The 20,365-nt window shown below is 38.2% G+C and overlaps 5 protein-coding genes across 9 annotated transcripts; 3 read left to right on the forward strand and 2 right to left on the reverse strand.

Moving 5' to 3' along the window:
- Window positions 1–267: 267 nt before the first annotated feature.
- LOC115042271 (vacuolar protein sorting-associated protein 4B-like) lies at window positions 268–6,141 on the forward strand. The gene is made up of 11 exons (XM_029500380.1): window positions 268–446; window positions 1,103–1,214; window positions 2,308–2,458; window positions 2,867–2,925; window positions 3,013–3,132; window positions 3,226–3,382; window positions 3,473–3,621; window positions 3,702–3,783; window positions 3,954–4,173; window positions 4,866–5,006; window positions 5,106–6,141. The coding sequence occupies exons 1-11, from the start codon at window positions 426–428 to the stop codon at window positions 5,205–5,207; spliced, it is 1,314 nt and encodes a 437-aa protein (XP_029356240.1). The 5' UTR covers window positions 268–425; the 3' UTR covers window positions 5,208–6,141.
- Window positions 6,088–11,016, reverse strand: plekhb2 (pleckstrin homology domain containing, family B (evectins) member 2). Its single transcript, XM_029500381.1, has 8 exons — window positions 10,887–11,016; window positions 10,201–10,251; window positions 9,902–10,054; window positions 9,693–9,795; window positions 9,515–9,554; window positions 9,039–9,125; window positions 8,016–8,130; window positions 6,088–7,786 (listed from the first exon to the last, which is right to left on the reverse strand). Exons 2-8 carry the CDS (start codon window positions 10,235–10,237, stop codon window positions 7,650–7,652), a joined length of 672 nt encoding a protein of 223 aa, XP_029356241.1. The 5' UTR covers window positions 10,238–10,251; window positions 10,887–11,016; the 3' UTR covers window positions 6,088–7,649.
- A 469-nt stretch (window positions 11,017–11,485) lies between these two features.
- On the forward strand, window positions 11,486–15,796 carry ing5a (inhibitor of growth family, member 5a). 5 transcript variants are annotated; one of them, XM_029499775.1, is made up of 9 exons: window positions 11,494–12,033; window positions 12,926–12,997; window positions 13,400–13,566; window positions 13,729–13,840; window positions 13,912–14,011; window positions 14,197–14,332; window positions 14,426–14,487; window positions 14,630–14,665; window positions 14,752–15,796. In XM_029499775.1, the coding sequence occupies exons 1-9, from the start codon at window positions 11,997–11,999 to the stop codon at window positions 14,768–14,770; spliced, it is 741 nt and encodes a 246-aa protein (XP_029355635.1). In that variant the 5' UTR covers window positions 11,494–11,996; the 3' UTR covers window positions 14,771–15,796. The 5 variants fall into 5 exon arrangements, with proteins under 5 accessions (XP_029355638.1, XP_029355637.1, XP_029355635.1 ...); XM_029499778.1 differs by having other exon boundaries at window positions 11,486–12,033; window positions 13,729–13,844; window positions 13,934–14,011; window positions 14,630–15,796; XM_029499777.1 differs by having other exon boundaries at window positions 11,487–12,033; window positions 14,209–14,332; window positions 14,630–15,796.
- On the reverse strand, window positions 15,754–17,106 carry cep19 (centrosomal protein 19). Its single transcript, XM_029499780.1, has 2 exons — window positions 16,805–17,106; window positions 15,754–16,558 (listed from the first exon to the last, which is right to left on the reverse strand). The coding sequence occupies exons 1-2, from the start codon at window positions 16,932–16,934 to the stop codon at window positions 16,215–16,217; spliced, it is 474 nt and encodes a 157-aa protein (XP_029355640.1). The 5' UTR covers window positions 16,935–17,106; the 3' UTR covers window positions 15,754–16,214.
- A 263-nt stretch (window positions 17,107–17,369) lies between these two features.
- pigx (phosphatidylinositol glycan anchor biosynthesis, class X) lies at window positions 17,370–20,225 on the forward strand. Its single transcript, XM_029500600.1, has 6 exons — window positions 17,370–17,515; window positions 17,921–18,014; window positions 18,130–18,265; window positions 18,381–18,591; window positions 18,887–18,987; window positions 19,107–20,225. The coding sequence occupies exons 1-6, from the start codon at window positions 17,452–17,454 to the stop codon at window positions 19,245–19,247; spliced, it is 747 nt and encodes a 248-aa protein (XP_029356460.1). The 5' UTR covers window positions 17,370–17,451; the 3' UTR covers window positions 19,248–20,225.
- Window positions 20,226–20,365: the final 140 nt, after the last annotated feature.

Consider the following 20,365-nt stretch of genomic DNA (forward strand, 5'->3'; position numbering starts at 1 on the left):
GATATCAAGCAGACGCAACAGCAAAACAGACGTGACAGACACACTGATACTCACTTGTGCTCACTATTTTTCAATCCATTTCAATTTCTCTCTTCAAAGTAAAATTAATTATTAAACCTTTTTACGTGTACTGCTCATAAATAACTGTCTGCAAAAGCACGACATAACTACCAGTGAAAACCATAAAAAAATATATAAAAAAAAAAAACCTTGGACGCGTCCAAGAAGACAATAACATTGTCACGTGACTATTGCGGAAGTGATAAAGTTTTGGCCGAAGCGGAAGAGAAACAAACCTCGATGTTTATGGTCGGAGTTGTTAAAAATGAAGTTTAAGTAACAGAAGACAGGAAAAGACGACAGGCTGGTTTTCATAGGTTGATTTTGTGCGGGAGACAGAAGTCGGGCCGGCATTAAAAGGACTAATGGCTGGAGGTAACCTACAGGTGAGTGCTGTTAATCAGACTGCACATTTCCCTCTCTTTAAATGGTCACACCGCGGCGTTGTATTTTAGAGTTAGAGTTGTATTTTACTATTATAATACGCTTTTCCATCAGGGAGAGTTTTACACCACCAAGCTACTCAGATTGGTTAGATAGGAATTAACTCCTCAAATCCCCCAAAGCGGTCAATAGTTTGATTGGAGAGAAGTCTGAAGTTTGTATCTTGTCCCAGTGCCATTCGTTAATCTCTTGACCCCTCAGATGTATCTTCTGACCTTTTGGATGAGGCTCAATGCTTCTTGGAGGGAAGTCATCCGACTAATTGAACTGTACATAAGATTATCAGGATTGGTAATATGCTACTGATACATACCACAATTATATTATCATTAGTAATCTAGAGCCATCGTCTGCTGATTGTTCCAACTTTTACTTGTGATATTTTTACTGTGTTGTACATGTTTTAGTTCAGTATATGATAGGAACACTTCCTCAATGATAAAAATTTACTATACTAGAAAAAGTTTTCATGCCATGACAAGCCTAAACATTGTTTGAATTGTAAGCGTTTAACAATAATGCGTGTATATATATTAACACCATTGAGTTCCATTTATCAGGAAAAATTCTTTTCTGCCTTGTTGTCTGGTGTTCACAGAAAGCTATTGATCTGGCCAACAAAGCTGCAGAAGAGGACAAAGCTAAAAACTACGAGGAGGCCCTCAGATGTTATCAGCATGCGGTGCAGTACTTTCTTCACGTTGTCAAGTGTGAGGAATCTGACTTTTGACTTCTATCAGTGTTTGGTTTCAACAGCATTTGTTTGATTTTACATTTTTAATCTTAATTGCTTTTTCTCAAGACTCTATGATCTAAGCATATTAAAGCTCTCATGTCATGATGACACAAAAAACAGTTGACTTTATTTTTGCTTTATGCTCAGAGCAGGGGGAAAAGCAAGTTGTTGGTACTTTGATGGAAAAGTGTTTTATAATTTGCACTGAGAATAAATGTCCCAGAATCACATCTCCAAAGGCAAAGTATGTTAACTATAGTGGCAGCAAAGTACAGCAGTAATATAACATTTATGTTTAAAATGTAAATAAATACTGGCTTAAGAGTAATTTGAACAAAACATTTCTAACAAATAATGTTTAAAGCAGAAGCGATAGTAAGTCAGTCCACATTTATCTATCTATTTACTGCAGCCTCTGTTGTCCACAGCTACTTTATACTGTGTGACAAGATCCTCAGTAAATCCAAAGAATCTGAAAGCATCAGAGTCCACCTTGTATACCAATCAATATGCAGGCTGTTGCAGTGTAACCCCATTCAATACAACAGACATCAGACTGTTTCCTGTAACTGAGTAAGATGATGTTAAGTTACAGTGGCTCACGATGCCTGCTCTTTCTTGCCTTCAGAAACAACAGTATACATAAAACATTAAAGTATGAATTCATGTTTTATTCTTGAAGTGCAGATACTGTCACGTTTTTATGACCATTTATAATATGAAAAAAAAAGAAAGAAAGAAAACCAAAATATCATCAGATCTATTTGGCCTTATGAACTAAGTGCAATGTGTTGTCATACTGCTCTACCATCCACACACAACAGCATGAGCTCCCGGGGGAGTTTCTTTGTCTTGGTTGTGCTGATGTTGTCTCAGAGTGACAAAGCCAGTGATGTGATGGACTAAGAGTGAATTTATTAATCACCACGCTCTTTCATATGTTCAAATCGATCCAGAGATGTGTTGCTACACCCTTATGGGCCACTGTGGCAGGAATGCAACCAGATGCCCATACAGTCACACATTAAATCTAATGTAGGGTTTCTGGTGTGATGTTGTTGATGCAGATGAGGCCCAGGGTGAAAGATCCAAAAAGAGCATCAGAGATAAGTGTAATGACTACCTGGACCGAGCCGAGCAGCTGAAGGAATATCTGAAGAAGAAGGAGAAGAGTCCTCCAGCCAAACCTGTCAAAGAGTCCCAGTCTGATGACAAAGGGTGAGACTGATCAGTAAGATCCAAGACGATGAGCCAGGATCTCTGATGTTTGCTTGAGTTGGAACTTGAACTTTCTTTATCAGGAGAACATATTTATATTCAGTGTTTGGTATAATTTACTGAGGTGCATTTAAAAACATCACCAGTAGTCACTTAATATGAAACATTTGATATTATACACATTTGTTGATGTTCTAGTAAGTAGGAATTATTTCAGTGAATGTGGAATACTGCCTTCGTTTTCCTTATAACTAATGTCATTTCTGAGAGCCATCTTTAAAATTTACACTGCACAGTTCTTTTTTAGGAAATGTTTAAGAAAGTACAGAATGTCTAATAAGGTATAAATGTGAATCATTGATAAGGTGGTAGTGAATCGTGATGTAGTCTAATTTGATTTAATTTCAGGAGTGAGAGTGATGAAGAGGAAGACAAGGAGAAGAAGAAGTTTCAAAACCAGCTCTCTGGTGAATGACAGAGCTTTAAACATGGTTTCACAGTTCGGTTGGACCAAATTCCATATCTGTAAATGATTCCTCATTCATCCCTTATAGGTGCCATTGTCATGGAGAAGCCAAACATTAAATGGGATGATGTCGCTGGGCTCGAAGGGGCCAAAGAAGCCTTAAAGGAAGCTGTCATCCTGCCAATCAAATTCCCTCATCTGTTCACAGGTCTGTATACCTACAATTTTAAACCATATGACTACGGTGATTTGTGAGCTTGTTTCATTGTACTAATTATTCTTAATTGAACGATTTGTGTAGGAAAGCGAACTCCTTGGCGGGGGATCCTCCTGTTTGGCCCTCCAGGAACAGGGAAGTCCTACCTGGCCAAAGCTGTGGCAACAGAAGCCAACAACTCCACCTTCTTCTCCATTTCCTCTTCTGACCTTGTGTCCAAGTGGTTGGGGGAAAGTGAAAAGTAAAGGCTGGGCCCTTACCTGATGATACCATGATAGAAATATGTAACGCACCAAACATTTATTGCTCAAGTATCTCTGTCTTTCTCAAGGTTGGTGAAGAACCTGTTCAGTTTAGCTCGAGAACACAAGCCATCCATCATTTTCATCGATGAGATTGACTCCCTCTGTGGCTCCAGGAGCGAGAATGAGAGCGAGGCAGCACGCAGGATCAAAACAGAGTTCCTTGTTCAGATGCAAGGTGAGAACCAAAAAATATCTGACAATCTGAACAAAGGTTTGAAAAGCAGTGCTTTGTAAATGTAGTATTTTTTTTCTCAGGTGTTGGTAATGACAATGAAGGAATCCTGGTCCTGGGAGCCACAAATATACCATGGACACTGGACTCCGCTATTAGGAGAAGGTTAGTACAATAGTAACAAATTATAATAGTTGTGATTCAAGGCCTCTGCCAAGACCAGACATCCAGATAAGATCTGCAAACTGGATGTATGCCTCTGTACTGCAGGCAAGTAACACCCCCAAAACAATCAAAAGTGAAGAAAGAAATTGAAGTCTTTGTTTGTGCCTTAGATTTGAAAAGAGAATCTACATCCCTCTGCCTGAGGAGCACGCCCGCTCCTTCATGTTCAAATTGCACCTAGGATCAACCCCTAACAACCTGACAGAGGCAGACTTTGTGACTTTGGGTACAAAGACAGAGGGCTACTCCGGGGCTGATATCAGTATTGTTGTCAGGGACGCCCTCATGCAGCCCGTCAGAAGGGTTCAGTCAGCAACTCACTTCAAGAAGGTGAGAACCATCAAGGACAGTTAAAGTTAAAGGTATGCATGTGTGGCTGTCCATGCAGCCTGTGGCAGCTCTTCCTGTCTGCTCTTTCTTTCTCTTTCTTTCTTTCTTTCTATGTATACTTTTTAAATAACTTTTGTAAGTTGTGCCCTCTCTTAAGATGGTGTGGAGGAGTTTTTTTTTTTTTTTCCCCCCCTCATTATTTTTACAAAATTTCCTGTGGGGTTTGATAGTCCCTGTTCAGATTCTGACAGTTCACCTGGACTTGTTATCCTTTTCCAATTTCATAAACTCTAGGGAATATCCAGCTGAATAACTAATTCCAAAAAAAGAGTCCTCCTTACGTGTTGAGGTTGCCACTCTCATTCTGATGTCCCACTCTCCTCAGACTAGTTAATCTGCAATTATATACAGTAGTTTACTTTATGATCCTACATCTTTACTGTTTTGGTACAATCTCAGCACATTGTAATCAAACAACTATTTAGTAACAGGTTCATTGTTGTTTTTCATTCATACATCTTATCCTTATCCGTTTATCCTTTTCCGGGTCACGGGTGCTGGAGCCAATCCCAGCTCACCCTGGCCGAGAACAGGGTACACCCTGGACAGGTCACCAGTCCATCACAGGGCCAACACAAACTATCTAGTAACAATACGCTTTCTTTTTTTACTGTGGATACACAATAATTTAGGTTCGAGGTTCAACATGGAACAATCCAGGCGTCGTGGTGGAAGACCTGTTGACGCCATGCTCACCAGGAGATCCCAATGCCGTGGAGATGACGTGGATGGATGTTCCAGGAGACAAACTTCTGGAGCCAGTTGTGTCCATGGTAATAAGAAAATCGGGAAGGAAAATATGCTAATCTTTTTTCAAATTTAGTGTTTTGTTATTAATAGACAGATAACCAGTGATGTCTTCCTCCATACAGGCTGACATGCTGATGTCACTGTCAAAAACCAAGCCCACAGTGAACGAGCAGGACCTGGACAATTTGAATAAGTTTACTGAAGATTTTGGTCAAGAAGGGTAACAATGTTCACACTCATGAGTACGACTGCAACTGTCAGTTATGATTTTGATTGATCGATTATTCTTTTGATCTATAACAGGAGCTGACTGTTTTTTAATATGGTCATCAAAAATACCAAAAGTAGAAAACAGAAAGCCAAGAAAATGTCAATGGGTTTCGGAGTTTCTGAGTTAGTTTTCAATATGATTAATCAGTGACTTTTTTTTAAACTACTAATCAATTAATAGACAGTTTTAAGATCTATGTATCTCTAAAATTGCTTAGGTTCGTATGACATACATCTACACATTTTGAGGTTTCATATTTCTTTTATTCACTTGTTTTTATTTAGCATATTTAAAACCAAAGTTACAATGGTCTTTATTTTTATTTCAGTCTCTAAATGTACTTTGCTACAGTCAATGGGTAATTGCAAGTCTCCAACACTACATACCTCTTCTTATTGTGTGAGGGAGATATTTTTGCACTTGACAGAATGCTTTAGGGTTGGATTTAAGTAAATGGGAAGTTGTACCATTATAGTTTGAACGCTATCGGTCTTAAACGAATGTAAGTTCACTTTAACTGGTTATTTTGAAGTTGCAGTTGCAATTGTAGGCAGAATCACTGTTTATGTACAAGAATATTTAAAAAGCAGCGTAAATGAAGAAGAAAGTGTATTCCACACAAAGTTATCATTACCAGCAACATATTTTCTACTCGTCTACTTTTAACTTTCAGATTTAGACAATCAGATGTGTTATGATTTATATATAGATCCTGTCAGTGAACTAAAACTGTGTTGCCTTTGTTGAAGAGTGGCTTCTGGTATTTGCTGAATTTAGAAGAGTAAAACATAAGGGAGACTTTTGCACTTTTATTGTATCCTATGGCATGATCTGTGCACTAAGGGCTCAGGGTAAAATAAAAAAAACAAAAAACCCAAGTCGTTATTATCTTTGTGAATATACAACATTTAATTGTTAAAATACATTTCTTAGTTACGTGTAATTTTGGAAGGTAAATGGAGGGTAAATCATAATTACCTGCTGCAACAGTACGTATATGAGTAAGTACCATCCACTGTAGCAGTACCAACCACTGCAGGTGTTTGAATATCTTGTCTGTGTGTAGACTGATTTCATCACCTTGCCAGCATCACAAATGGCATGATGCACTTACAAAGCCTCACAGGTGAAGGCAGAGGTAAAAGAAGGGTGTGGTCTGACCACTGACTACAGGGAACTATTATTGTAGCAAGAATTACAAAACACTCATGTTGCCAGCTGTTGTGGCTGATGTGATCTCATTTTAAGATGGTTAAAGTTTAATGAGTACAATATGAGTGAAACTTCAAGAACTGGAGAAAAATAACATCAGTGTTTAACTGCTAAGACAATCAGATAATTTTCAAATCTGAGATATATGTCAAATTATGTCATTATCGATTCATCCATTACAGTGTCAGTAATATCTATGTTTGAGAGGGTTGTTTTTCCCCATTTATTAGAGGTTGGTACTTTAAAGTGAACCAATGCAATAATAATTTAGATGAATGACAATAATGAAAACATTCAGATTGTTTGGAATGAAAACTCAGTCATGGCTAATTGAAATGTAGCTAAATCTCTCTTGTGCATCCTAAAATGAAAATGACAATGTTGTGTTTCACACAAGTGAAACGCAATTCAAATGCACTGAAAAGTATGATTGAACAGCTGCCAGTGGAAAAATGACCATACATTATGCATGCAAATATAAAGGTAAATATGCGTCAGTCAACAGGATTGATGTCCCTTTTCAGATCAGAGCAAATTATGGCAATGCTGCCATTTCATCATACATAAATGGCTAATTTCTGTGAGGACGACATTAGATATCCATCATAATTAAATTTCACCAAATGGGTACCCTCAAATGCTACAACGGAGATGATGATTCCTCTGCTGCACAAATTAGCATTTATGCAACTCTATTTTGAGTCTGTACCAACAAAAATAACCTCCATGTACACAACAAAAACAACTAAGTAAAACAAAATCAAATGATGTAGAGTAAACAAATGAAAACATGACAGTATGCTACCTCTGCAAATATAAATGACAAATGTGGTCAATGACACAAACAAAACAGACTGAAGCAATAAATGAGAGGACCTGAAGAGGAGTACTAACTTTCCTGTCATTTAAATAACTCTTAAAAGTGAATAACTTCAATTTTTTGGTTATGAAAATTCATATTTAGACAACACAAAAGGGGTGAGAAATCGCCACACAAGGCATATGAGAAAGTGCTAACAGTATTTACTTCATTTTAAGACACAAAGGGAGTAGTTTGCTTGCCCATCACAATCATGCTTCATTAATGGAAGTAGCCCAAAAAACAAATTTCATTCCATCTCATGTAATGGGGCAAAGAAGAAGCTGTGGGGAGTGTGCTACTGCTTGTACATTAATCTTGAAGCTAAAAGACTGAGAAGAGGGAGCCGAGTGCCAAACCAGTGGCCGCTCCAGCGAGCATGCCCATAGCTACATCTCCTCCATCATCTCGCCGGCGCTCCTGAATAATGACATGGTTCACTCCATGAGCGGGGTACCCACCTGGGAGACGATAATCATAATTATTCTCCAAAGATTTTCTGTACAACTTTTAACAGTTATAAATTAGATAAATAAATGCTCACACGGAACTGCAACATTCTGAAGAAAAACTATAATGTTTAGTACAGGCAACAAAACGTATAAAAAGAATTTTTTTTTGCCTATTACAAGCTCCACTCTATGTTCAGTGTAATTGCTTTCTTCTGCACGTATACTGAAAAATACTTACCTTGGTACTGATAGGGATAGGCAACCGTGTAAGGCTGACCATTAGCAGCGTATACAGTCTGGGTAGCATGTGGGGGAGGGTAAGCATAGTCTCCATATGGGCCTGGGGCGTAAGCCTGATGAGAAGTGACAGGAAAGAAAATTCCTGATGATCGTCTCAGTGATATTTTGAAGCACTTCCATTTCATTATCAGTAGATGGCAGTAAGTTACAACAGTGTTTGCTGTTAAGTAGTGTTTGTCCTTAACTTTCAGATTTTACCACCTTCCAGTTTGATTTTCCCTTAAGAAGCATCATGTCTAACTTAGCAAAGGTATGAGGTAGAATATGTTAAGCCATTAATTCTCTTATTAAATATGTAAATATTGTCTGAAATTTAAAAACAAAATTTTCCTGTGAAATATACTGCTCATAAAAATTAAGGGAACCATTAAAACACATTAGGCCATGATGAAAATATTATTCAAGTTGAAAATCTCTTCTAATTCGCATTGTATATATTTTTTTAATGAATAAAATGGTATGAATGACATTAATGGCAAACAAACTTATCAACCCACTTTGAGCAGGATTCACTGTGATGTTAAAAATCCAAGAATCGGTGCAATTGCAGACTGGACTAATTTGCATGAATTTCATCAAGGCAAAACACTAGTGTGTACGACCCCAGTGTCCCTGTATGCACTCCCATCAACATTGGGACATGCACCTGATGTATCAGTGGACAGTGTCCTGGGGGATCTCCCACCAGAGGTAGATCAGAGTATAAATAATCGTCTCAACAGTCTGTGGCTGTACTTGGCAGCATCAGATGCACTGATACATAACATTCTGTAGGTGCTCAATTTGGATATAGGTCAGCAGTACGTGAGGGCAAGTCAATGGCATAAATGATAAATATGCAGGGAAACACAGCAAATGTGCTTGCAAACACGTGTATGGGTGAACCATCATAGAGGAGCTGGACTAACTGATTGGGATGCATGGACCCCTCCATTCTACCAGCAGGTTATGTTTTTTTTACCTGAGGTGGGGGAGCATATTCTGAGTAGGGTGGTGGAGCAGATGCTGTCACTTCCTGTGCAAAGCTGATCTGAGGAGCAGCAACCACCTAAAAATATAAATACACAAATAAGGCCACCTCCCCTGTTTGTTATGTATGAACACCAAGAAGACCGCAACAAGGTATGAAGGTAAAAGGAAACCATAGATAATTATGAAAAAACCTTGTGGAAACAGGTTACTAGTGCATTAAAGTTACCATAGCAGGTATATGTACAAAAGTAAAAAGAAGGGTTGAGGGTTATATTATACAGCTAGAAACAAGTGGAAAAAAAAGGTCTCTTAAGTCCTGATTTCCATCAGTGTCTCTTTGATCACAGAAATAATATTCAGGTCAAAGACGATTTTAAGTATGGATAATTGAAGGCAAAGCCCTATATTTCTTTTTGGAAATAATCTAAACACCAACAAGTAATTTAAAATTAAGGATAAACTCACTGCATTGACTCTCGCATCCTGAAGTGCCATGGTCCATGCCCTGCCATAAAAGTGATAAACAATGTCATATTGGCATTAAATTTATTCAGTCTGTGCTAAAGCAAAATATATCACATATAATATAATATTGTGTACTATGAATATACGGAGTCAACATGTACTACATGTAATGTCTTACAGCGCATCATCGGCACTGTCTGCACACAGGCTGATGACCCGTCCATCTCTGCACACTATCTGGAGCAGGGCATCACGCTTCTTCCCGTCTGGTGGGTTGAGCTCTAAGAAGTGCAGGAGGAACAGAAGGGGTGCAGGTTTTGAAACACGACCAAAAATTGGTCTATAGTGCAAGTGTCAGCATCAGAGCATGCAACTGATGATAAGTACCTTGACATGCAGAAGAGCTGCGGATGTTAATGCAGTCAACCCTCATGTGAATGTCATCCTCCATGTCGCAGCGTTGTTGATCATTGTAAAAAACAAGCCGTCCATCAGCCCACAAGTCGAACCAGTTTCTTTTCCACCGACGCAGTATGGTGCCTTCAAAGTAAAAACGTTGGAGTCAAGTTCACTTCATATATTTATGCTGCATTTCTAACCAAATGTCACAGCATCTTTACCATCTGGCTCAACCACTATTCGTTAAATGTTAAAATTGTTGCAGCTTACTATGTGTGACTACTCACTTTGTCTATGGAGCCAACCACTCTTCACCATGGCCATCTCGGCAAAGACACCTATGAGAAAAACATTTCTGTTTAATAATAAAACTGATAATAAAGCCGATGACTGGGCGTGGCTGAGTCACAACCTCGTGACTGCTAGCCCAATTGGGAAACACGTGCATTTCCGGATAAAATACACTTATCAGTGTAAGTGTGTGAGAGGTTTGTTTTGACACTTAATGTCGGCTAATGTACAGAAACGTTAACGCAATATGGTTAATCACAACATCTGTTCAAGCTATCCTCGAAAAGGGGAAATAATCAGTGGCAGACTCACTTTGCTTCACATTTGATTTACACTGATCGGTCAGTGGAACTGTTACTTTGGGTCTCATGACCGCTTGCTCTCCTGATCGTAACGGATATATGTCAGTAGTAATGCTAGGCCGGGTAACTCCTTTCTTATCAAGACAAAGTGAACAAAGAGTAACAACGTTGAATAACCGATAATATAAGAAGATTGATCAAGAGCTTGAAGAAATGCTTGGTTTGTCTCTTCTTTCTTTGCTGGTAGCTTAAAACACGGAGTTGCGTTATTTATAAGAGAGTAGCAGCAGTGAGCCGAGCAGCTGCTTCAGTGTTTCCTAAAACACCGAAACTGGCCCACTGGCTTCGATAAACACTTTTCCGATGCTTGCTCTACTTACGCAATAATATGAGGCTTCGAAAAACGCCGAAATGTCCTGTGAGGATAGCAAAACCACGGAAGTTAAATGTAAACAAAAGCCGATGTCGTCCTTTGAGCGCTGAGCCTGGACGATGAACCGTTGGACTGGAGCCTGATGCGGCCGTAGCTCCGCCCACCGAGCACTTTTTTTTCTTTTCAGATAAACTTTATTGAAATAACAAAATACACAATCTCACAGAGGAGCAAATTTACCGGTCTGTAGTTATAACCAACTGTACCAAAACACAACGAACATTGCTGAAACAAGCTAGAGGGCATTTAAAAAAAGGTTAATAGCAATAATTTTTAAAGTGAAATTTGTCTCAGTGTTGGAGAAAAAAAGTCAAAAAATACATTTTTAAAACAGTAAGGGTTGGCAAGTTTTGACTTTTGACCACAGCTCTTCTGTAATCAGAGTAAATAATCGGTTTAATAGCATCGCCGATTCCCTTTGTCACTGCTCGGTCTCTGTACAAAGGGGGCGTTTGTTTCGAGTGACGTGAGTCATCAGCTGCCTGCATCGGAAAGTGATTGCAAAAGCAGCGTGGAAGTTTATTTGAATTATTTGCCCTCACGTGGTGGATGCACCCAGTGTCATCTCGATCACCGGGATTCATACCGACAGACGAAGGAACTGTTTGGTTCATTGAAAATCCCGAGCCACTAAATGATTAAATATTGCTAGTGACGTTGATGTTTCTCTCCAGATTTGCGTATATAGTAAATGAAGTGAATGCGCTGCATATGGCGTGCTGTGGACGAGAAGCGTCTGAGAAAAGTTGGGTTGATTCATGCGAGATGACACTCGCGCGCGACAGTTGGAGACGCTGCTGTCGCTGCGCATGCGAGTCACCAGCAGAGAAGTTGTATCCTGTGCGGACTCCAACTGGATGTGTGTGCTGAAGGGAAACTGATCTTGCCCCTGTGTAGAAGTCGGTGACGTTTGAATCCCGCCCGGAGAAGCCTGCCTCTGCTAGAAAAATCAAGACCCCTAAAGCCACTGACCGACGGGCGCTCCCGGCTAACAAATCAAGCCCGACAACTCTTCAGCTAACCAGATAAACGCAGAAGCTAAAATAGCTAACTTGAAATGGCGACGGCAATATACCTGGAGCATTATCTTGACAGTGAGTATCCGGACGTATAGTGTAGTCCCCACGTTTCCGCGCAGGTTTTATTCCTGTTGGGGGTTTCTTTAGTTTGGCCGTATCGAAGACTTTTTCGTTGGGCGGATGATTGACAGCAGTGTAGTGCGTTAGCAAATAGTTCACCAACGTTAGCTTGCTGGCTAACTAATTAGCGCCATGCATAGATACGTTTTTATGAAGTGAGGCAAACTGCGTGTAAAGCATTACATCTAACCAAAGAACAGTGTAACAACTAACCGGACTAGTATGGCGAATTAACGGAGTCAAGTATATGTACTTAGCTGGACTGTGTCCTTTTCGTGCTTTCTGCTACATTAATATGGCTAGCGGCGACGCAACTAGCAGAGGATTTATACGATTTTTCCCCCGCTAACACGTTAATGTCATGGTCACTTGCACAAACTGCCTCGGCGTTTTAGTCCATTTTTATGTTTGTCTTTGGACAGCAGACATCACACAAATGCAACCTGTTGGTTGGTAACCGCGATTCGCGCCGGGGCGGGGAGCGTGAAGTGCGTCACATGTGAAATGTGTGGCAGCTGAGGACTGGAGCGCGTTTTCTGTCTGAGCTCAGAGCCGTCTGTTGCTTATTTAATTCATCACATCGTGGGGTTAACCTAACCTAACCCGATATATTGACAGCTACTCTGCGGACACATGGTATGGCATTACAGCAGCTAGTGCAGCTTAAAAAAAATAAAATAAATAAATGCATGTCACGGTATTCACTCGCTCTTATTTTCTTTTCTCTTCTATATTATTCAGTCAGAGCAGATATAGTATTGTAAATAAAACAATATGCTTCTATTGAAAATATTAGCAGTGTGGATTTTCTATTTTGTCCTCATCCTAACTTCTATTTCTTCCCTAGGTATTGAAAACCTGCCATGTGAGCTACAGAGGAATTTTACTTTAATGCGAGATCTCGACAATAGGACAGAAGGTGATTACATTGTGTAATTCTTATTTAAATGCTATATTGGTTTGGAGCATTTAAAGATTTGCATGGTATTCTACCTGCACAGGTATTTTAAGTTATTTTGCCTGAGTAGAAGTGAGAGGTATGCATGGGACTTGGGTTTGGCATCATGATATCTTTATGAATTTGCTGTTTTTCAAGTTTGGTTATTTCATAGCAGATGTGTAAGAAAAGTAACATCTGTTCAAATGCTGCTCTTGCTGTTTTGTTTTTTTTGTTTGTTTTTTTTTTAAGTAGAGCATTTTTGTGTTGTATATTTTTTTAGTTAAGTTAGTTTAGACATTTCAGTTTTAATAACCTCTCTTGCAAGTGTTTTTCCATCATCACTGTCTTCCTCAACACTGTAATGTCCTTCTTGTCGTGCAGAAAAGAAAGGAGAAATTGACAAACTGGCTGAAGAGTACATAGCAAATGTGAAGAGCTTGGCATCAGAACAGAGGGTAGAACATCTGCAGAAGATCCAAGATGCCTACAGCAAGTGCAAAGAATTCAGTGATGACAAAGTCCAACTTGCAATGCAGACATATGAAATGGTCAGTTTGAAACATTCATACTGGAATTTTGTCACAGTGTTTTATATCTTTTCTATGGCAAATACAAATCTTTCGAGTTAGATATACTGTGTTGTAACAGTTTTATAAATAAAATGATTCACACAATGATGTTGCACTCAATATGGAATTCTTTTACCATAGGTTGACAAACACATTCGCAGACTGGATGCAGATCTGGCACGATTTGAGAATGAGTTAAAGGAGAAACTAGAAGTGAGCGGCTATGAAAGTACAGACGGAAGAGGGCTGAAAAGTAAGTAGAAATGTTTTCCTCACAAGCAAAGGGGATGTATGCACATATTCACATGGAAATATTCCTCATAGAAAGTGATTCCCGGGGCCTGAGAGAGAAGCGTGGATCCAGAGGAAGAGGAAGAAAAGGCTCTGATGAAGATTCCCCCAGAAAGAAAAAGATGAAAAATAGGTAACATGGCACTGGTGGCTCAGTCAGGCCAAGGATGTATTTGATAAAGTATTTGCACCTCACATTTTACCAAACATGAAAACCGAGTGTTCTGTTTATTCAGGGTGCAAATTACTGACAATTGCCAACTGTAGCTTGTTGGTGCTGGTTTAAACCAAGATCCGTGTGTTATGCTGGTCTTTCAGCCCAGATTTGAGTGATGCTCTACTGCCCATGCAGCCATCAGATGTTTTGGACATGCCAGTTGATCCCAATGAGCCTACGTACTGCCTGTGCCATCAGGTTTCATATGGGGAGATGATTGGATGTGATAACCCAGATGTAAGTCTTAAAATGAAACGTCTTCCTTTTTTCCTGATGAAACCTGTTTGATTCCCTATTTTTACTGACATAAATTATCATCTTTGTTTTTAGTGTCCCATTGAGTGGTTTCACTTTGCTTGTGTTGATCTTGCCACAAAACCCAAAGGAAAATGGTGAGAACCATTTTAAGCACTTTGTGTGGTACATTTAACTGGTAGTTTTTCATGCACGATAGGGAGTTGAATTGAAGTGTTTTTACCCGATTGTCCTTTTTGTTTTCACCTCTTTCCCTCCTGTCTCTCTGAAATCTATTAGGTTTTGTCCAAGATGCACCCAAGACAGGAAAAAAAAGTGAGACTCTTCAGTTACATAAATGCTGAAGAAATAATGTACGAATTTATGGTGTAGTCTAATTGTCTAATATATATGTATTTTAGTTCCTGTCACTCTCCATAAAAAGGGTGGGTCATACAGCTTTTTGTCAACGGCCTGATCTGGATTTGAGTAAAACTACACTCTAGGCAACGTTATCCAGAATCTACTGCCTTTACTTGTTGTGCAGTTGGATGTTAAGATCACTCTTTTCCGTTAGCTTTTAAGTAATTTTTTTCACCTGTATTGTTATTTGTGCACTCTGGGTAAAATAGCCTGGGTAGTGTAGTTTGAATTGCACAAATCATTGCCAATCAGAAAGTCTGTTTCCTCACATTTGTGTATATTGTCATAACTAACATCCTGGATTGTGGCTTCAGTATACTTGAAATATAAATTTTATAAAGAAATATTTTTTAACAAATTTAACAGCCTGCTGAGAATACAGTTTTAATCACCTAAATCCACCCAAGTAATGGTGGTAAAAGAAATAATGTCAGATTTTCAGTTACTACCTCCTTAATACATTAGCACTGCATCAATGACTGCAATTGATACCAATGTAACAAATGGTATATCGATTAGCTTAAACCAAACAAGAAAAGCAATGTAGAATTCTTTACTGACTTAAAAACAGAAAGGAAACAAAAGTGACATCTTTGAATGTATTATGGTACTAATGGTCAGTCAGTCAGTGTCAACTTATCAACTGAATGAGGTATTTAAGCACTTTGAATGAAATTTTCCCCTGAAGAGGTTTGATACTGCAGGCTTGGTTTTTATAATATAGTTTATCTCATTTAAAACTCGGCCATTGTATGTTGCTTCAAACCATATATATATATATATATATATATATATAATTTTTTTTTTTTTTTTGTATGATACGAAATAATATTTTGTGGACAGTTCTTTTTCTCCAAAGATATATTTGTTGTAATGCTTCCTTATTGGTGAAGACTCAAATTTTATTTAATAGGATTATAGCATCTTCTTTCATATTCAACTGTGAATATTACTCATTTAGATGTAAGCCACAAATAAAAGAGCCAAAGTCTTTGTATTTTGTAAAATTCAGTATTTTATACCAAATAAACATTCGATATTGCACTACTTCTGTCATTACTATTTGAAATGGAGCATGATACATGTGCCACTATTTGTCACCTAATGCATTAACAAATGTCAAAGATTTTTAACATTTGTTTCTCCAAAACCCAATACATACAAATGGATAAACTAGATACTTTCCTAGTAATCAGACCTTGCTGATTTTGCTTAGTTTTGTTTCTAAAAAAAAGTTACTAAAAATATTTGTCAATTAAAGCAATTGACCCTGAAGTATGCAGTTAATATTAAGCCACATGACACTATTCTGATTCAAACACAATGAGGTTTCAGTGCCAGCTGTTCAATTATACTGTTGTGGTCTTTAAAAATGAAGAAACTATCACAAGCCGTAAATAGAAAAAAATATTTTCTTTTAAATGAATGAACTGACATATAAACAATACATTGGACAACAGTTTTAAAACTCATCAGACTCTTCATCCCAACTGCACTTTGCTTGGGTGTGTTTGCTGAAGTCCACCTCAAGGTCATAAACAAAGTCGGGATCGTCTTTGTGTCTGCGGTTTCTTTCAAACAGTTCATCCATTTGGCCTTTCTTGCGAGCCAGATTTTCATCATCCAGTTTATTCAGGTCTTCGTCAGGGTCCAGGTGGAAGGAGGCAAGGCTGTGCTCCAGGCTGAAGCCCTGCAGGTGATCACGCAGGATGATGAGAAGCTTCTCTAGCTGGCTCTGAGACACTCCCTCCAGGTAGTCCCTGTGTCGAGAATGGCTCTTCAGCCTTTCTGCTGCCATGCTGCAGTCTGGAGGGCAAATAAAAAAACGATAAATAGGAAAGAAAGGGACTGTGCAGCTTGTTAATGGGGTCTCTGCTCACTGTTTCTTTAACTCAGTGATCAGTACTATTATATGCCATACTAACAGCTCCCTCTACAATTTCTATGTATTGTTTTTCCAAGGAACAAAAACAGTATTTTTGCATGGGACTACGATTGTCTGTGGTTTCGATTGTGTGGTGTGTGATGTGCTAAATACTTATATTTGTTTACCTGAATACTTAGAGAAATTCCGCACAGGTATTATTCTTTTCCGCACCTTTTTAGTTTCAGTGTTCTGATAAATTAAAATTATGGACGGAGGGGAGAACTGCACTCCACATCGCTTTGCCTCCAAACGCATCTTCTTTCAATGACAGTTTCAGTTGGTTTCTGCCTGAGCTCAAGGTCCAGATTTGACCTCTAAAAACAATAACAACAATAACAATAATCAACCAGTGCTATTTGGATTGGTGGTTTCAATCTAAAGTGAGAAATAATCCCAAATGAACGGTATCCGCGATGTTTACATGTTCGGTCGTGTAATGTTAGTTGATGTAAAACCTGACAGTCTTCATCGAAGCCTGACTACATTTACAATAAGTATTTTATTTATTGCTTTTTAAATAGCTGTTATTCCATCAGTTGTTGAGGATTTTCTGAACAGCATGATTCATGCATAACGACTGCCATAGTGTATTTTCACGACAGTTTTTTTTTTTTACATATTTAAAATCAGGCAGAAATGCAGCTTCTCTAAATCTAGGGTCCTTCGTGGTCCTTTTCCGTAAACAGGTTATACGAGCATACCACTGGCCATTGTAGTTTAGCTAAATAAACAGACTGTAAAGAGATCGTTAAAGTTCGCCTTTATAATTTTGATGTATTTTGTACTAGTCGCTGTTTTGACCTGTTTGGCAACATGCCATTGTTTGAACAGAATGGGTAAAGTATATGATTATATTTAGCAGTTAAACTTATATTCAGTCAAAACTTCTGGAAGGATAAGTCGGACAGTTTCTTCGTTGAGCGTTGAGGAAAAAACTCGAAACAGGATTACGTTTAAAATTGAAAAACACTTTTAATAAACCTGAAAAACTAATAATCAATAATAAGTGTGGATTTGTTTTACATTCAAAACCAATTTGTTCTTCCGTTGGACTTCTGGTAATGACTAGCTGGGCATTCAACATTTATTCAAATGTTAAAATGTTAGTTTTTTGTCTACTCTTCCTTACTGAATGTTTGTCAAGGCTTATACAATGTAAAAGTAATCCGTTTAATGCCATAAACAGTCTGCGCTATCTAGTCCTGGCCTCTTGATCAACGCAGCCTTTTTATTTTTTACAGATGAGGATGAGAACCATTGTGGTCAGCTGAAGCAGTGGCTTGAATCCACATCAGTGTCAGTGTCTGTGGATATTAGTAAAAAGGGTTTCCACAGGTATTAACTGAGCAATATCCTCACTGTACCACAAGTGGAACAATCTTCCAATTGTGACAGACAGGAGTAACTGATTTTTATTTATTTTTGTCTTTTTGGGGTCATTTTTTTTAAGGGATCTTATAACAAATATTGACCTTAGCCCGGATGTGCCCAGAGGTATCAGAGTTTTGCTGGTTTATCGATGGCCCAGCGGTGTCTACGTGGATCCATACCAACTTGCATCCCTGAGAGATCAAAGTGATTGGCAGGTTAATTAATATTATATGACTGAACAGAAACATACTTTGTTGTTACCCTGCAAATATGACATTAATTTCACAAAATATGTATGTGTCTAATTATTTACATATTTACCATTGTAAGATATTACTGGATTCCTCCATTGATCTTGAGGTGCCTGCTCACAAGACATTGGGATTTGTGACCTATGTGTATCCCAACCATGGTGATCCCCCTCCTAGGGAGCTAAAAGTAGTAATTCCAATGCATGGTCGCTACCATGAGCCCTCATCTCAGAAAACCTTTACATCTGTTGATATGCAACCACCAGAGTTGCTGCTGCAGACTGAAAAATGTAAGTAATTCAAATTTATGTTGTGGTTCTGTGTCTTCTTCTCAGAAACAAGTAACCAAAATGTTTATCTTATTACTTTAGTGTCCTACTGGAAATAATATATTTTGGCTACTTCACATGAGCTATGATGTTTGTGAAAGCAAGGATTTTTGAAGTTATGGGGCCAGATTTTAATAACATGACAGTGAAGTTGGAATACCATGATAATCGTTCTGATTAAGACTTACTTAATACCTGGACATTAAGGGCCCTTTTTATTGGTTGTCGGAAACTTAAAAGTCTATCTTTTCTTTAGGTATGCAACTCAACAGCTTCGAGCCTCACGCTATTGTGGATGCCCCCTGCACTGTCCACAATTCAAGCATGTGTCCGTGGGTTAAAGTCCAGTTTCAGCAGGTGTTTTCTCAAATTGTCTCAAAATACTGAGTGGAAAAAAGTTTTTTTTTTCTTTATTATACTAATCATTGACTGTTCCTTTTCCTTTTTCCCCAATCAAAAATATTTGTATCCTCTAGGAGCATGGCCCCGTGAGTTTCCAACTTCCAGTTGGTGATGGGTCTTTGGTGATACCTGTATGCAGTGGAACTCTTCTGGTCACAATCATCTGCTGTGTGTTACTGTCAAAATATACATGGAAACACAGAATTTCTCTGTGATTGTCATCATACCTTGAGCTAAACAATTCACAAACATTTAACAGTTGTTATCTGATATTATATCTATGATTTTGATAAAAAGTATTATATATATATATAAACATCAGAGAGACAAAAAAATAATCCCACACAGACACTAATAGACATTGGTATAAAAAAAAAAAGTGAATTGTATTGCTATAGTTTGAAATAAGAAATGCACTGAAAAACATTTATGATCAGTCACCCAAACAGAAGCGGTTTTGAGACATTTCCTCCTGTTGCAATCTTGGCTCAGAACAAGGAACATAGCCACAAGCCTACTACCTGTGCAAACTGTACAAAGTTAGCAACTGAGTTTTGTTCTATTGTCTTCTACCAGTTTTTCTCATGTAAATGCCGTATTGTAAGTTAGTATTGCCATTTAAGACATACGACATAAGAGGACTTTATTTATCCCACGTATGTGAAATTCCTCTATAGCAACAAATATATGCATTCATTGTGTATATTCAGACTAATTCCGAAATGTTTCTAATCTCAAATCCTTGATGTGAGCTACGGATGTGTAAAATATATATTATAAATGACTTTTTAGACCTATACAGTTAAATATATATCCTTATTCTTAGACCCAATTAAGTATTTATGTACTATATGTATATGAGGAAGTCATGTTAACATCATGTTAAGTTGCATTTTGGTGTGTTGCAAATTTCCTATCTTCATGATAAGTCGCCCGCAGTCGCTATTTCAGAGATCATATCTTTATTATTTAAGCAGAATGAATGCGTATTTGAACTCACAATCTTAAAAACGCATCGCCATGTCGGAAGACAAGATTGCATTAAAACATTTTGCTGTTTGAATCGCAGAAATGGCTCAAAGAGTCTTTAATATCATAAATATATAATATTCAGGCTCTCTGTCGCTGACTATAAATGTTTTCGACCTCTACCTTCCAGTTTGTTCAAAGTGTTAGTGTTTTATTATTGTTTTTTTTAATCCCCTGTAATACAAGGGTGTTATTATTATAAATGAAAGTGTTTGACGCACGGACTGTAATTTTTTTACTCCAGACTGCAGACAAACTTCACTAACCATTCATTTGAAACGTTCAGTGAACAGGCAGGGCTGGG

The sequence above is a fragment of the Echeneis naucrates genome, chromosome 4 (assembly GCF_900963305.1).
Source record: "Echeneis naucrates chromosome 4, fEcheNa1.1, whole genome shotgun sequence".
NCBI lineage: Eukaryota > Metazoa > Chordata > Actinopteri > Carangiformes > Echeneidae > Echeneis > Echeneis naucrates.

Excerpts from the sequence above, each read along its gene's own strand:
- LOC115042271 (XM_029500380.1), top strand. The coding sequence starts at position 426 with ATGGCTGGAGGTAACCTACAG. Across the intron at positions 4,174-4,865 it reads CAGCAACTCACTTCAAGAAG|GTTCGAGGTTCAACATGGAA; the intron begins GTGAGAACCATC and ends ACAATAATTTAG. Across the intron at positions 5,007-5,105 it reads TGGAGCCAGTTGTGTCCATG|GCTGACATGCTGATGTCACT; the intron begins GTAATAAGAAAA and ends TCCTCCATACAG.
- plekhb2 (XM_029500381.1), bottom strand. The coding sequence starts at position 10,237 with ATGGCCATGGTGAAGAGTGGTTGGCTCCATAGACAAA. Across the intron at positions 10,055-10,200 it reads TGGTTGGCTCCATAGACAAA|GCACCATACTGCGTCGGTGG; the intron begins GTGAGTAGTCAC and ends TTTACTTTGAAG. Across the intron at positions 9,126-9,514 it reads AGGATGCGAGAGTCAATGCA|GTGGTTGCTGCTCCTCAGAT; the intron begins GTGAGTTTATCC and ends TTATATTTTTAG.
- ing5a (XM_029499775.1), top strand. The coding sequence starts at position 11,997 with ATGGCGACGGCAATATACCTGGAGCATTATCTTGACA. Across the intron at positions 13,567-13,728 it reads CAATGCAGACATATGAAATG|GTTGACAAACACATTCGCAG; the intron begins GTCAGTTTGAAA and ends CTTTTACCATAG. Across the intron at positions 14,333-14,425 it reads TTGGATGTGATAACCCAGAT|TGTCCCATTGAGTGGTTTCA; the intron begins GTAAGTCTTAAA and ends CTTTGTTTTTAG.
- cep19 (XM_029499780.1), bottom strand. The coding sequence starts at position 16,934 with ATGCGTTTGGAGGCAAAGCGATGTGGAGTGCAGTTCTCCCCTCCGTCC. Across the intron at positions 16,559-16,804 it reads GAATTTCTCTAAGTATTCAG|ACTGCAGCATGGCAGCAGAA; the intron begins GTAAACAAATAT and ends TTTGCCCTCCAG.
- pigx (XM_029500600.1), top strand. The coding sequence starts at position 17,452 with ATGTATTTTGTACTAGTCGCTGTTTTGACCTGTTTGGCAACATGCCAT. Across the intron at positions 18,015-18,129 it reads AGTAAAAAGGGTTTCCACAG|GGATCTTATAACAAATATTG; the intron begins GTATTAACTGAG and ends ATTTTTTTTAAG. Across the intron at positions 18,592-18,886 it reads GCTGCTGCAGACTGAAAAAT|GTATGCAACTCAACAGCTTC; the intron begins GTAAGTAATTCA and ends TCTTTTCTTTAG.